The sequence below is a fragment of the Dipteris shenzhenensis genome, chromosome 29 (assembly GCF_047967505.1).
Source record: "Dipteris shenzhenensis isolate YYH24624 ecotype China chromosome 29, Dip_SZ_1.0, whole genome shotgun sequence".
NCBI lineage: Eukaryota > Viridiplantae > Streptophyta > Polypodiopsida > Gleicheniales > Dipteridaceae > Dipteris > Dipteris shenzhenensis.
Window position 1 is genome coordinate 44,856,720 of NC_141624.1, and position 16,571 is coordinate 44,873,290.

General features: G+C 45.5%; 1 protein-coding gene across 1 annotated transcript in view; it reads right to left on the bottom strand.

Moving 5' to 3' along the window:
* Positions 1–202: 202 nt before the first annotated feature.
* The window catches only part of LOC147882908 (Ubiquitin-like superfamily protein), a 100,554-nt gene continuing 84,185 nt past the window's right edge, over positions 203–16,571 (bottom strand). Inside the window, exon 4 of the mRNA XM_087400961.1 lies at positions 203–917. Within this exon, the coding sequence (XP_087257087.1) occupies positions 822–917 (96 nt within the window). The 3' untranslated portion in view covers positions 203–821. The remainder of the gene's footprint in view (positions 918–16,571) is intronic.

Genomic DNA, 16,571 nt, shown 5'->3' on the forward strand with positions numbered 1-16,571 from the left:
ATTCATGGTCTTTCCAAAACGTAATCACCAAGTGGAGGCACACAAAAAAAGTCACATGCTCACCTTTTAAAAAGCTTGCTAAGAGGGATCCCTTTGAGTAGAGGAGCACAAAGCCCCCCAATTATTTGCTAAGAACTTAGGTAAAACCTTAGTGTTAGTTTTGAAAAAGATGGATCTACACCGAAGAGCATCTAATCAAAGCCTCGTTATGAAATCCTTCAATAAACTTCCTTATCTACAATGCAAAATGCATATATGTGTTAAAACGAGTATCCCTTACTACACAAGGCACTCTTAATGACCTTGTGTACAATCAGAGAGAGAGAGAGGAGCTACAAAGTAGAGAACAATGACTCCTTGCGGAGCTCGCTCTCTTCCCAAATGGTTCTACTTGATCCTACCAATGATAAGTTTTCTTTGGTTCCATGATGATCTTATTAGGCCAATTTTTTATGCTTCTGTTGTGACTTTGCCACACTTACTGTTGTTTTTGCAAACCGCTTACACAATCGATGGAGTTTTTTCTTGCCAAATTAGCCTTCCTACAATCAACATGTCCTTCAATACTAAATACGCTTTGAAAACTATGTATGGAGGTATCATCTCTTGTAATTTTTGCAATAAGTGCATTAGATTTTCAAAATTAATATGAATGTAGTTCATTGCTTGAGTGGAAAATCAAGGCCCCTATGTAACTTTTTAACCTTGAAAAGGTTCTCTTTCATGCACATATCCATATGGCAATGCCCTCAAAGACTCAAATCACTATCGAAACAAGCTATGGACCAATATAACACATTGAAACAGCATAAAGAAGAACCCTATGCTTGCTTCCTTAAACCATGAAAAAATCGACGCTTCTTGGCATGAGAATGTTTCCCTCGTTCTTTTGATGCTACATGTGATACAAATCTAATCTGCAAAATCCAATGACTAGAAATACCATTAGGATATAGAATGGGGGCTAGACACATACTAAAAGTGGAAATACAAAGATGTCCAAGATACTATAAAAACCCTTTAATGAGACATTATAAGTATGCCTTCATGAGAAAAAAATATTTCCTTCACACACTCAATAATCATTTATATTTGATGACTAACCTAACTTGAACATTAAAATTTTGTTTAGAAAAACCTACATAGCTCAACTCCTCTTTCATTACACACAAGAAACTAGTCACAAAACATCCATTTACTTGTGTGAGGCAAAATAGGAAGTTTGGTCAATAAAGATACACCATCTCTGTTAAGTATGGTATGTTAAAGCTCTAATTTTCTCATATAAAGTATGTAATTGAAAAGACACTTTCTTACATTGCACTAATGTAAATAAACAATTGTTTTCCTTATACAGCATGTTCTTATCATACAAATCAATTCAATTACATAAATTTTTTTGGTTAAGAGAATATATAATTTTGTATTAATTGATGGAACACAAACTCCTACCTTGATCTTCCAAATTTTGTATTATAAGGAAAGTCAAACTAAGGAAGAACAATTACCCAAAGAACCATCGAACTCAATGGAGGATAATGCGAGTCAATACTTGCATACCTCGAGAGGAAATCAAAACCTTGTCTCCAGAGTCTACAGAAATCCTCACAATGCTCTTGTTACCTTGTGTAATTACTGTATCAATAGTCTCATCCCATTAAGTGAAACAGGTAGGAACTAGCATACCAATGATGTAATGAGAAATTATGAACCCATTAGTCCAATTGGCAACGTAAGGAAGTTGATCATCTGAAGGACAATGCTTGTGTGGATGTGATAAGCTTAAGCAGAACTTCTAAGAAACAGTAACGAATTACAAGGGAAGGCAGAGAAATCTAGAGATCTACTAACATTGGTAGAAAATCATACAGCAGTGCCTAAAGGGCATGTGACAGAGGAATCTAGAGATATACTGACATTGGCGGTAAATCATACAGCAATCCTAGAGATCAGTGCCTAAAGAGCATCACATGCATCCATTTTTTCACATGGATACTGCCATGGGTGGCATTAGTAAATACAGGGAGTGCTACATCTTGTATTCAAATCTAGAATTGATGACAAAGAGGCTAACTATCTGCTTAGCCTCCCCATGGAAGAGTCATGCACAGCACCAACTTGAAAGGTGGACATGCTTCCCAATCTAGACCATGTGACTAAAAGGGTATAGATTGGTCCCTTGCTAGACATTACATAGGTGAGGATCACTCTCCAAAATTAGTCTGCACCAGCTTCAACAATCATCAAGAGACCTGATTTTGTCTAACATCCCAAATTGTTGCAAAAGGATACCAATACTGGGTAATGTCAAAGAATCTACCCATTAACATAGGGATAAGTTCCTCGGCCCCAAGTCAATGAGAAAGAGCCCTCACAATCTGAAGGGCCTATGTCATGCAGGGGGAAAAAGTCCCTCATGACATCACGAATGCTATAAAGAAATCTCACATGAATAGTAGAGAAGTGTCGTTAGGGAGGCTGAAGCGAAGAAGGGGGGGCTGTAGGGTGGGAGGAAGGAAGGCTGAAGGGAAACAGGGGGGGGGGGGGGGAGTCTTGAAGGCTGAGGGGAAAGGGGTATGGGGCTGAGTGAGGAGGTGAGAGAGGGTAGCGGGGGGCTGGGACAATAGAGGAGGGGGAAGAGGGAGATAGGGAGGGGGAGGGAGTGGACTAGGGAGGGGGCGGGACACAACAGCCGAGGGGAGGGAGAGGCTAGGGAGGGTGCCGGACAACAGCCGAGGGGAGGGAGAGGCTAGGGAAGAGGCGGGACAGCAAGAGGAGAGGCCGAGAGGCTGAGGGAGGGGGCAGCAAGGGAGGTGGGGAGGAGCAGCAGCTCATGATCTCCCGCCCATCTTCATCTTGATGGATAAAGTGTGATACTTTGTTCCTTCCGTCAAACCGATCCTTCTTGTTGAAGTATTTTCCTTTGGGAGCCATTGAACCTGCACCAAGATCATGCTTGTTGCAAGTAGAATAAATACAGCTTGAAGTTGCACTTTACACTCGATGAGTTTAACCGTTTAGATTTAACTTAAACAATCACCAAAAGAAATGTCCTCTACTTCTGAGATTTTTCTTCACATAGTGGCGTACAATTGTTCAAGACATAAGGGCTCCTTTCATGTAAAGGTAGGCCGAATTATTTTGGCTAAACCATCAAGTCAGCCTTGTGTTTGATCAGTATTTTGGGCCTTTGCAAAGAAAAGGGGTTTTAAATCAGATTCCCACATGTTAATAGAGAAGCGCCTTTCCAAAACCTACACAAGAGGAAGATCGACTGCTCTTGAGAGATTCTCCCACACACAGTTTTCATAGATTCATGATCGAAGGTAGGAAGAAGGGATTCTGGACCCTTCTAAACCTAAAGCAACCCACAGAGGCCTCTAGACCATGATTTCCAACACACAATAGTCTGCTTTGTATGTAGCTGAACAAAGACGGGGCTTCTATAGCTGGAGCAATGAAACCAGCCTCTAGCAAGCTAAAGGGCAGTAAACCGTAACTAACTAGACCTCCACAGTATTCACAGCCACAATGCATCATTTCCAGCCACTTCCATTAATTAAATATCTATTAAAAAAAACCTTTGAAAACACGGGAAGGGAGGCTAGAGTGCCCCTGCTCAGAAATCAAACACAATAAACACAGATTGGCCCCAAATGATTTGGCTCCCCTTTCAGTATTTATTTAATTCTTCTCACAATACAAGGGCTCACCCCTTGCACTCTGCTTCACTCGCAAATACACTATCCAAGCTGATTCCTGGATTCAAAAGGCATTCAATCCACATCACACACTAGAACCCAATTGCCAAGGCAAGGCTAAGGCATTTCCCACTATCTGTGTTCAACTGAAAGCTGTCAATGCATTCCACAAGGCATCCAGCTTGCTCTGGAGGGTTTGGCAGTTTCACAATCTAGTGTCCAGCCTCTCAGGGCGACAATGCAATAACATAGATCTCAAACTGAACAAGTGACCTCAAGGCAGGAAGAAATCCACAACACTCTCTCTCTGGCACCAATCTCCGCTCACCCTATGTGTCTGGGTGACTATCCACGGCCTGAATGGCCAAAAGAGAACTTTGAACAACAAAAGAGCAAGGACAAGCTTCAAAAATGACAACTGGAAATCAAATGAAGGTTAGAACGACCATACCCACTGTCCTTGGAAGAGGGGCGCTTTGCCCTCGCGTCCAGGCCCCAAACAGCGCAATCAGTCACACGAGCAAACATAGAAATAGCAGCAAATGAGCTTGAAACAGCTCCAAATGGCGTCAAAACAACTCCCAGATGCTCTATTCCGGGTTAGAACATCAGCAGATCCACCAAGCAAGGCCTAGCAGGAGAGTTTTGCAGCTTGGAGAGGAAAAGAGATAGAATGCTTTAGAATCAAAGTGGGTAGGAGAATCATGGGCAAAAGAGGGAGAGTGGAAGATGATCACGTGCAAGAGAATGAGACCGAACAGCCAGAAAGGGGCATCAATGTACGTGCAAGTGGATTGTACAACCAGCAAGAAATGCCTCGGTGTGACCCGTACAGCCTCAAATTGTGTGCGAGTGATCCGTAGAGCCAACCTTGGGTTGCGTGCTAACATAGCGTACAACGATTGATCTGCTTCAGGATGCATGTGGCAGGTCCGTACAATTAGAGGACAGCAATAAATGCTCTTGGGAATGCGTGCCAACAACCGTACAACCAACAAGTCACCTCGAAGTATGCGAAGAAATTGCTCGTACAGTCCATACAACAAGTGAAAACGGCATTGGGGTGCGTGCCAATGCTCAACAAGGGAGAGGAGAGAATGATCCATACATCACGTAAACCTTCCAAGGTCCAAGGCTAGAGAGAGAAGATCCAACTAGAGAAAGAAAGGTCAACACTTGCAAGCCACATGCACATAAGGAACTGCCACATGGCTCATTAAAGCCTCTAACCCTCTTACCAATGACACATTTATGCATTCCCTTGGGCCCAACTTTTTGACCCCTCTATTCCTTGCCTTGGCCCTAGCATTTGGGCCTAGTGGGTGCACCTAGGGATTGAACCCACTTCTAACATCAAATCATAGGGGCTTTTAGCATCCATGGGTTTGTTTGCACATAGAAAATCGCATCCCCGTGACATACCCCCCTTTTGAGACAGAAAACTATCTAGTTTGCTGCTGGAAATTACAGAAAATAAACAACAATGAAATAGGCATGAATAGCCAATAGCAAAAAAGGTATCATCAGTAATAGACAACCAACAATGATGATATGGTCTAAGAGAGCATGCGAGCCCATCCATATATCAATGCATCACCTGTGTGGTGTGACTAGTAACTCATCATAGAGGTCTCGTGGCAGAAATACTTGGCAGTGTCACAAGCGACCTCTAGATACATGAGCCTGCTTGTCCTGAGAGAGTGGAGGTGCTACCCCCCTCTTGAGCATCAAGAAATGCTCCAGAACTCTACTCTGCTGAGCCTAAACGAGCCTCAACCGAAGTTGGCTCGAGCTGAATTGCAGCCACGTAGAGCTGCAATACCCCAAGTGAATCTGCTAGTTCACTTCCTCCATCCACTTCGCATCCAGTGCTGAATACTTTCTGAATCTTACCAGATAACGATAGGAAACTCTACCTTTGATCTTTCTTTCCTTGTGCCAAAATCTGTTCTAAAATCAAGAGCTCATCCTGGTCTTCCACTTTAGGCTGTTTCTCATCAGGTGTCTCTTCAGGCACATCCCCATGGAAAGGTTTCAACAAACTCACATAAAAGGCATTGTGACTTGTCCAGTGTTGTGGTAGCTTCAGCCTATAAGCTACATCATTAATCTTCTGCAAGACTTGAAATGGGCCATAGTACCCCATATTCAGCTTGTTGTACAGCCTTTCTTTGCCTTTCTTATTCCAAAGTCTTGCTTTCTGAAAACACAGTAGAACCCAATTACCTTCTTCAAAAAGGAGCTCCCGATGATCGGCTGCTCCGCTTATGCTTTTCTTGGCTTTTTTGGAGGGCCTCTTTAGCCTTCTTATAAGCTACATCCACACTTTCCACAAACCGATCTGCTTCAAAGATATTTTCCTCCGAGTGCAAAATGGGAGGTACCTTTCTTCCACCTTCCACGATTTCAAAGGGTGCTTTCCCTGTGGACAAATGCACTGTGTTGTTGTATGCAAACTTAACCAGTGGAAAAAATTGTTCCCACTTTGCCTTATGCTCTAAGACATAGCATTAAAGAAGATCCAAGACAGTAGAATTTGCCTCTTCTAACTGTCCATCTGACTGTGGCTGGAAAGAGGATGAAAAATTCAGCGTAGTGCCCATGTTTTCAAAGAGACCTCTCCAAAAAAGGTTGGTCATACACGGATCTCTATCATGACAATGGATTGAGGCATTTCATGATACTTGAAGATATTATGCACGAATATTTTCGACATCTGATCCGCTGAAATCTTCTTCCTAACTGGAATGAAGTGGGCTTGCTTGCTGAATCTAGATATGATTGTCCAGATCCCATCATGTCCAGCTGGAGTACGAAGAAGATCAAACACAAAATTCATGGCAATGCTCTGCCCAAGACTATCTGGGATATGTAGTGGATGTAGCAGGTACCTTTTGCTTGTCATATTTCACTTTCTAACAAGTGATGCATGCTTTCACATATGCCTTAATATCTTTCCTCAAAGCTCGCGAATAAAAGAAATGCTCCATTGCTTTTACTGTAGCATCTATGCCTTTGTGTCCTGCAAAAGGTGGGGCATGACTCTGTTAAAACCTTTGGCCTGAGCTACATTCTGACACAAAGTCTACCATGCATCATTAGAAAACTATCCTTAAGAAGATAGTGTTCATCAGCCAGCTGATCAAAACTCCTTGCAAAATCAACATCATTTGCATACTGATCCTTCATGGCATCAAGCTCACTATGATATGCAATCGTGGCAGCTGAAACTTGTGGTTTATTGATATTTGATCAGGCATTGGCTTCCTGGAAAGTGCATCAGCTTTTTCTTGCCAAGCACATGCACAATCTGAAAATGAAACATGGAAAGGGAGTTTGCCCACCGCATGTGTTTTTCTGACAGCTTTCTCTAAGTAAGAAAGTACCTCAAGGATTGATGATCTGTCTAGACATCAAATCAGCACCTAAAAGGTACTGTTTCTAGGTAGAAAAAGCATGTATGACAGCCAACATCTCTTTCTCATAAATCTGCAAATACATTTCAGCATCATTGAGCACCGTACTCTGATATGTAACCACTCTTCCATCTTGCATAAGCACTCCTCCTATGATGTTCCCACATGCATCACATTGGACAGTAAAGGGCTTGCGTAGATCTGGCGGAGTATAGCTTTTCCTTAAGCTCTTCAAAGGCCACAATTTCCTTGGTGCCTCACCTGAAAGGCACTCCTTTCTTCTGTAGAGCATGAAGGGGTGATGCTATCTCTGCAAAATAGCAGATGAACCACCTATAGTACAAGCATAAACCAAGAAAGCTGCGTACTTCATGGATATTCTTCAACGATGGCCAATTCCTTATGGTTTCCACTTTGGTAGGGTGCATCCGAAGACCTGCACCAAAGAAGACAAAAATTAGTCCAAGAGAAATGGGGGACACGCAAGAAAGACGACAACAGCAACAACAACAAAAAGCAAACGACACAACCGAAACTTGAGGATGTGAGCACACGTTACAACCGAAGTGGACTTGGGGTAGACAGCAAAGCAAAGGCAGGGCCCGCCTCAGCCTCAACTTCAGCCTCTATCTCAACCTTGACCTCAACCCCCGCTACAGTTTCAGTTTCAGTTCCAACCTCAGCTCCCTCTATCTCTACTTCGCCTTCAGCCCCCGCTTTAGTCTCAGCTCTAGTTCCAGTCTCAACTCCCTCTACATCTCCACTTTCGACTTCAGCTTACACTTCAGCACTAGTTTCAGCTACAACACCCACATCCCCAGCTACAGCTACAGCCACAATCAGTGACATACTCATGCACATGGCACCGGTTGTTTCCTTCCCATCCTCTCTTGTTACAGCTCTCGCACCACTTATGACACCTACTTCGGAGGTGTCATACACTATTCCACATTACACTTCACTCTCCCCTCTCCCTCTCAGTCAGCCCACGCTCCCACACCCCATTGGGACTGCGCCATCCATTCCATTGTCATCTCCGTTCCTCACCCAGTTCACCCAATCACTGTCCAGCTTCCGAACTCAGTCCCACACTTTCATGCCACAGCCATCACAGTTTCAGCTTGGACATGGGTGGGCTGATACACCAGAGGCCTGGGAGACCTTGCTCATGGAGATACATAGTTTCCGTGAGCATGAGATGGAACTTACTCGCTTCGCACAGAAGCAGGTCCACTTCAACCAGGAGCAAAGCCACATCATACAGGAGAAGGCTCAGGCCATTCGGGAGCAGGCTGGTCTCATTCAGGGACTCAGACAAGATATCCTGCAGGTCCGGCAAGAGTACCCCGATGATCAATATTCCACTTCTTCATCCATGAAAGTGCATTTACTTGATTTGGCATACAACTAGTGTGTCCTCAATATTTCCAATACTTACTGGACATGCAATAAATGCTCTTCTTTTGTTTTGCTGTAGATCAATATATCATCAAAGAATACCAACACAAAATTATAGAGGAAAGGCTGCAATACCTTGTTCATTAGGGCTGGAAAGTTGCAGGTGCATTGGTTAGACCAAATGCCATCACTTTGAATTGATAAAGCCCACGTTCTGTCCTGAAGCAGTTTTATGTTCATCTCCCTCCATCCTTATTTGATGATAGCCTGACCTTAAGTCAATCTTTGTGAAGTACTTTGCCCCTCTAAGCTCATCCAGTAGATCATCAATTCTAGGGATAGGAAACCTGTTCTTAATTGTCATTTTGTTCACCTGTAATCAATACACATTCTAAATGAGCCATCCTTCTTCTTAACCAATTACACAGGAGAGGCAAAGGATGACTGACTGTGTGATAAATTCCTTGTCAAGGAGTTCCTCATCTCTCATGGGAGGAAGATGGTTGGGAAGATCAGCAAATACATCAAAGTATTGCTATAATAGGGACTGCATGTCTTTATCCTCCACCAACAACCCATTACCCTCTTGAGACTTGGTCAACTGAATAGCATAGACTCCACAAACACTTTTGAGGTCTTTGGCCATTCTTCTTGCAGAAATTAAGGACAATTTAGGAGATTGGTGGCCCATCAAAGTGATGTGCTTACCTTCATGCATAAACTTCATATACAGCCTGTTAAGGTCCATAGAGAATTCTCCCAAGGTTCTCAACCATTCACAACGAAGGACAATGTCAATAGGTCACATTTCCAACACAATTAGATCTCCATGAAAAGTATAGTCTTGCAAAAGTTCCACTTGAGCAGCCTGACAATATTGCTTACTGTGGGAATGCTGACAATTAGCCACCTCAACTTTGATCCCATGATCCAAAGTGGATGGGCATAACCTCACTGTTTGAAGTGTCTTTGCATTAATGAAGTTATGAGTGCTCCCACTGTCAACCAAAATGTGGATTGGCCTGTTATTGATTGTTCCTTTTAACCTAAGGGTTTGAGAGCCCTTGCAGTCCATAAAAACATTAGGAGATATGCTGTACACAACTGATTGTGTATCCCAATACACTTCATCATCATCAACATCATCATTTGCATCAGAATTTCTGATCTCATCCTCATAACCTTCAACAACTTCAATGTTCCATTGTCTAGATCTATTTGAGCACCTTGGCAAACTATCATCCATAAGCATGGTGTCAAACATGAATAACCCACCTGGATCAAAGGGAAAGGTGGTCCCCTTTTTGGAACTATGATCCTCATCATCGTCAAGGCCTTCATTAACACAGTCCTGATATTCATGAAATTCAGATTCTGCTGCAAAAGTATTAGGAGATAAATCTCCATCAATCTCTAGAATCAAGCTCAGCTTTGCTCCTGTTTTTTCTTGGCACACATTCCTATGTTCAGGGGTCCACTTCTCACCACAAAGGTAGCACAAATTCTTCTTCTTCCTGTCATCAATAATTGCTTGAGATAACTGCTTAACCAACTTGTTTCTTTTATCACCCAAATCATCCTTTGGAGTGGGTTTAAAGGATGGCTTTATATCTGTAGCCTTGTAAGCCTTAGGTTGTCCCATGCCACTGCCATACACTGTGGGGAAGAAGTTGTAGTAGGTGCAGGAAGTTTGTTTTCATCATTGGAAAACCCTTTGACCATAGGCTTAGTTCCAAAGTGACCAATACCCAAAGTCTTCTCCTTCCAATTGTATTTGGGTTCATAAAGCTCTGCCAACTGCATGGCCTCTTTAAGAGAATTGGGCTTTTGAGCTGCAACATCTGAAGCAATACTAGGGTGCAGACCATGGATGAACTTGAGCATTCTAACTCTTTCATCAATACCATGAACAAACAGAGCCAATTTCCAAAACTGTTTGATATAATTTTTCACTGATCCTTGCTGAGTAAGATCATACCACTTACAGATATATTGATCTCTAGTAAAAGGAGATATAAAAGTCTTAAGCATTTCAGCCTTGAATTCATCCCAAGCATTAAAAGTTAACCCTTCTTGCCGTAGATGCCTCCACCAAGAGTGGGCATGTTCTTCAAGATGAAGAACATCAAATCTGAATTTACCTTGATCGCCCTTTGGATATAGAAGGAAGTAGTCATCCATCTTGCTGAGCCATTCCACCAATTCCTCGGGAGAGGTAGAATCACCTCGGGAGTTGCTGCCCTAAGGTCTGCTGGTAGCAACTTATATTCATGGAATTTTTGACACAACTCTTCAGCTGCTGAACTATTATTATTAGGAGTCTTACCATGTGCTGAATCCTTATCCATATGAGTTGTAACTCCACTAGAGTCATAGGTCCTTCGGGCAGAAGCCATAAAACCAACTGGTTCAGTTACATGTATAGGATCATTATCATCATCATCTGAACCTGAGTCTCCATCAATTTGGGGATCCACAGGTCTCTTCCCATCATAAATTTGGCTTCTCTTGAGCCGGTCCAACCTTTTATTAAAAGTGGCAATTCTGCATCCTTTGGTCAATCCTCTGATTATTGGTCTTAATCTTATTAGTTAGCTCCTTGAATATCTGTAGCATTGGGTCCATACAACTCTTTATGATCTGCTCTTGGTTAAGGGATGTTTGTACTTGAGGAGTTGCTGCCAAATCCCCTTGAACATTGCCAACATGAGGATCATTGGGCTCAGAAACTACAGTCTGATCATCAATTGCTTCCTTCTCTGAGATGGAATCAAGGATTTTTATTGTCTGCTTACTAGCTTGACCCGTAGACCTCTTTACAGGCATCTTTAATGACTCGAATCAAGAGTAAATGCACTGCCTTAAGCCCTGATCAAGAATAGCTCAATTTCGAAGGAGTAGCAGACTGTTGCAAGGCTTCTTTTGCACACTGTGTAAACCAATCTGTATAGAGAACTATGTAGGACAAAGCTATAGACAGAAGCTCTGTTCAACAATATACTACTGTACCAAACTGCCAGTGAACAGTCAGGTCACTGTCCACGTCGCTGAACTCTAGTGTAATCCTTCTTCATTTGACATGAAGCTTTGTGGAGTGGTTCCAGCAGTTAGAACGACACCTCAGCAACAGCTACGAGTAATTGCGAAGTGATATGTAGCCAGGTCGTTTACTAGGTAGCGACAGACCTGTATCTTGCTGCGACTAGGTGTGGGAGTTCCTAAAGCAGAGGCGACTCCTTGGAGGAAGGCAAATCAGAAACCGGAATTGTCAGCTCCTAGATCGTCGCAGATCTTCTTAGCCAGCAGTCGAATTCCTTCATAACTCCTCCATCCAAGCTCCGATCTCCACCAAACTTTGAGGGCAGACATTGGAGCTTAGTGCGATCAGTTCAAGCCATATCTGACTTAATTTGGTGCAGCGAAGCATCAGATCGTCAATTCCTTCACATTCTTGCACCAGAGAGAAAAAACCCTTAATGTTGACTCAATCCTCCATCCTTTAAGGAATCTCACACATAGAAATGATCAGGGAAGCAAGGGCTTTCCACTGATGTAAGAAGCCCCAAATTCTGACCACTTCAAAAATCAGGGTTTCTGAGAGCCTACCATGTGGCAGCTCACAACAGACAGCACTTCTGGCACTGAATTTTTGCATAGAGGTAGGCCCTAGGCTCAAGAGTAGATGGTCCAAATTTCAAAGTGATTGGACAGAGAATTTCCCACAAATTCCCATGAAAAGTGCTCTGATACCAATGCAACAGGATTGCTCTTAACTAACAGTAAACACTACTAGGTTTAGTAGAATTTGCAGGAAAGTTAAAGTAGTGTAGTATCTTATGTTTAGGAAAAGGGTAGGAGAGGAAGATCATGGGCTGGATCTTCAACAGGGACTTGTGAGGGGCTGCACAAGGACAGGAGGAAGTCAATCCTTTTTAGAATTCAGCTGAGTAATGAACTCTTGCTGTATATTCTATTTCAGTAATGAAGTACAAGTCATGAATTAATATGCCAAGTACAACTAGAGCCCTTATATAGGTATGGCCCAGGGGAGTACAAAGCAGTATTGCTTATGGGATTACCTCCTAGGATGCCACGTGGCAACTTATGGTATCCCCTAAAGAAAGGAAAAAACATTTACAAGCCAATAAAGGCCTTTCCACTAACTTTAGCCTAGGTTTAGCCTAAGTAAAAAAGTAACCCTCCGTTACAGTTTGTTGTCGCCCGGCTTCTGTCCCACTCTCTCGATCGTCAAGGCCAAGCAGCAACTGTAGAGGCCGTCATTGAAGGCCCTGAAGCTTGCCCGTTTATTGACGGATCAGCTGGTAGTCTCGGTTAGGGTTGCACTATCTGCTGGAGGCAGCTTCTCAAGCTTGTTCTTGGTGTGGTTGTAGGCAGAAGTCTCAACCAGAACCAGATCCACAGAGACTAAATCCTCTCTCAAATCCCAATCACACAAAGAGAGCTTACAGAACCTCTGAGACCTCAGAATTGAACCCCTCTCTCTTTTACAAAAAACATCTCAAAGAAGTTATCTTACTGTGGCAGCCAGTCTAGAGCTTTCGGGGCCTCGTTTTTCGGTGAAGTCTCGCCAAGGGTCGCTTGAATTGGCCTCTTTCAAAGCTCTTCCAGCGGAGCTCCTCACTGCTCCTCTGAATCACCTCGGCTGTCCAGGATGCCCAGCCACCCTCAGGAGTGTCCTCTGGCTGCTGCCAAATCTCCGATATGACCTGCTGCACCTCCTCCTCCTGCATCAATGCATCTCGGATGCAAACCCCCCTTTGTGGGGCTGCTCCAAATGAAGCACAATCGGCGAGTGGTCTCAGAGGGTAGACCCTGCAAGAATGCCCGTGGAACCACCTCTATGCATGGCCCAATCTCCAAGGTAGAACCTATCCAGCCTCTCAAGCAATCCATCATCCCGGCGACCAAAGGAGAAACTAAGACTGCCAAGGGTCTTGGAGAACTCAGCCTCTCTCCAGGGGTCCCTGCTGCCATAGACCGAAAAGATAAACTGCTCCCAAGTACTCTTCTCTGCCGCGGGCATCTCGGAGAAAGAAGCACCCCCCAGTTTGTCTTCTCCGAACTCAAGATTGTTGAAGTCCCCTCCAACAATCCACGAGTCTACATCTAGGAGACAATCGGTCAAGCGCCTCCAGAAGGCCGGACGCTGCTATCTACAAGCTGGGGCATACATGTTCAGGATCCCAATCCTGGAATCTCCCATCCATAATCCCATCTAAATTGCTCTACCTGTAATGAGCTCCCCCTGGTCATACACCTCTGATGCAACCGCCTGCGAGACTGAAATGCAAAGCCCTCCACTCCTTCCCACTACGAGAGACCAAATCTCCGGGCCTCTCCCAGGAAGGAGGTGGCGTCTACGTCTGATGTCCGAGGTAGAAAACATATGCTCCTGTACCAAAAGTAAATCCACTGCCCTGCCAACCACTGCTCTCTGTAACTCCTGGCGAAGTAACAAGTGCTTGGATTTCTAACGTGCCCGATCATGGAGTCCGTGCACGTTCCAACTCATGGGGAGGTGGGGGGGGGGGGGGGGAAACAAGGTTCTCCTGTGTGAAGGAGCCTGCACTACAACCCTGACTTCTGTGACTTCGCCAGTGGTTTGGAGGGGGAGTTGTCCAAATCCACTCGAGACTGAACTAGTGGCATAATTGGCTCGTTGATGGCCCACTGCATCAAGGAGGAGGCCTCAACACCAAGCCTATCCGCGCACTGCTATAGCATCCAGTATGATGCCTGCTTAATCTGAACCTCAGGACCTAGGCGAAGCACACAAATAGCTGCTCCCAAGTCCCGTCTATCTATAGAAAAACCCAACTGAAAAGTGGCGGTCTTCCCATGGGAGACCCACAGTTCCCTCCCCTGCGAGCCTAGCCACTCCTCCATCATGCTGAACATCTGCTGCCCCATCATCAATTCAAACAACATGGGGGTCCACTACTCCTCCCCACTAGCTGAGAAGTGAAATCCCCAGAAGGGACGAGTGCAAGAGCCATAAACTCCTATGGAACCCCCTTTTCGGGGCTGTAAATCAGGATTGACACCTCCATAGCAAGCGGGTATCTGTCGGGAATCTCTAGGTAGTTCCACGGTCCTAGCCTTCAAAACTCTCTGGGCAGAAGATGACCAGGGCGGGCCTTAGGACCTAGAAGCTGAGAAAAGGGCCCCGATCTGACTGTGAGGAGGCAGAGCCAAGGTTGGGCCGCGTCGAAGAGCCGAGACCAAGAAGGACGGGAGGCGGGTGGGGGGGGCAGGAGGCTGTTGTAAGGGGGCGGGGGGGGTGGGAAGTGAGAGTAATAGTAGCTGGGGGGAGGGGGGGCGAGATCAGGGGGCGGCCGGGGGGGGGGGGGGGGGGGGGCAACCTCGGGAGGAGGGGGCAAAGGAGGCGAAGGGACCTCCGGAGCCTACTTTGCTGGGGCTCCAAACTCCCACTAAACGGGAACCTGGGTACTCTGCTCTGCTGTCACCTGCGGGTCTGAGGGGAGATAAAAAAAGGTCTCCTCCTCCATCTGTGTCCGGTCCGGGGACTCCGCTGGCACCTTCCCCTTCCCCTTCCCTATGTCTTGGGAAGAAGTCTGCGCCTTCTTACGCTCTTTAATTCTGACTCTCCTTCTTTTGTTTTTTTGAGCTGATTTGGAGGGCTTCTTTTTCTCCACCTTGGTCCAAGTCCCTTGGGAGGGCTCGACCCAAGGTGTCAGTCTGATGCTGCCTCGCCTGCTGCTGGGGCCTGATCGACGAATGGCGCTGAGCCTCCCTATGCGCCTGTCTCTGGTGAGGGGCCCTGCCCACCAAACAGTCCCGTGCCAGGTGACCCATCTGTCTGCACCAAAGACACTGCCCGGGCAAGCCAGAGATCTCCACACTGTCTGAACTCGCCTCCATCTAAGGTCTCTAGGAGAATCTCCTCTGGGAGGGACTCTGGATGCTCAGCGATAACCCGGAGGTAGGGAACCCTGCTGTCTGCCACTACTAAACCCACTGTCTGTGGCAGAGATGCTAGAACTGTGCCAAAACAATTCCCTATGGAAGGACCTATACTCCTTCGGAAGCCTCGAGAAGCGGAGCATCACTGGGAATCATGGCACGTGATGAGTCGAATCCATGTCCTCGATTGTGAAGCCATGGTACCAAGGAAGGAGGTAGACGACATGAGGGCCTAGTAGGATAGGGCTTTGCTCGACAAGGGAGGGGGAGTTCAACTGCATGAGGAAGACTCCTCTCCCATAGATCGTGACCTCCTGGATGTGGTCAGCCCCTAGGGCTAAGCTCGCTGAAGCCAATTCCTGACCTGTTTCCTTGATGGGGTGAGCCCAACAATGCGACCCACCAAGGCCCTGTCCTGCAAAGCCTCTACTTCACACTTGACCTGCTGCTTGTCTTTTGAAGAGAGCATAATCTTAACCACAGTGGGGGTCGAAGGTGATGCCAGACCAAGGGTCGTTGTCGAGGTCAGTTCTCCCGAGAAACAAACACGAAGAGCTGCGCTGCCTGAAAAGGAAGAAAGGCTCGAATCTCCAAGTAGTGCTAGAGCTGTGAAGCAGAAGCTGCACCAAGGTCTCCATTGGGCTGCTCCTATAAAGAACAACAATTAAAACACCACCAAATCTCGAGCCACCAAAGAAGTGCTTGCTGATTGTTCCCAGGCTCTCCACCCTCGTTTTTGCCTTCAGGAGAGAGAAAGACCTTTGAGGCGTGACTTAGCCTCCATTGAGCGTCTCATGGAGCAGGACACGAAGTCCCAGTGGCTTGCTGACCGATATGAGAGTGCATGTCTGGAGCTTCAGGACACGGAGTTGAGGAGGGCTGAGTATTCTTACCATTCCGCTCGTGCTCATTGGGTACAGCAGAAGGATAGGATGAGCCGCCAGTTCTTTCAAGCCACGGGGCTTCACAAAGGTGCGGTGTGTGCGCTTGTGTATGTCCGCTACCAGTTGAATGCAGTGCAGCCAGCTCCTCCTTTGGGGTAGGCCATGGCCGAACTCATCCAAGATTTTCAAGATATCATGCGCCCAGACGATCTACCAACATAAAGGGG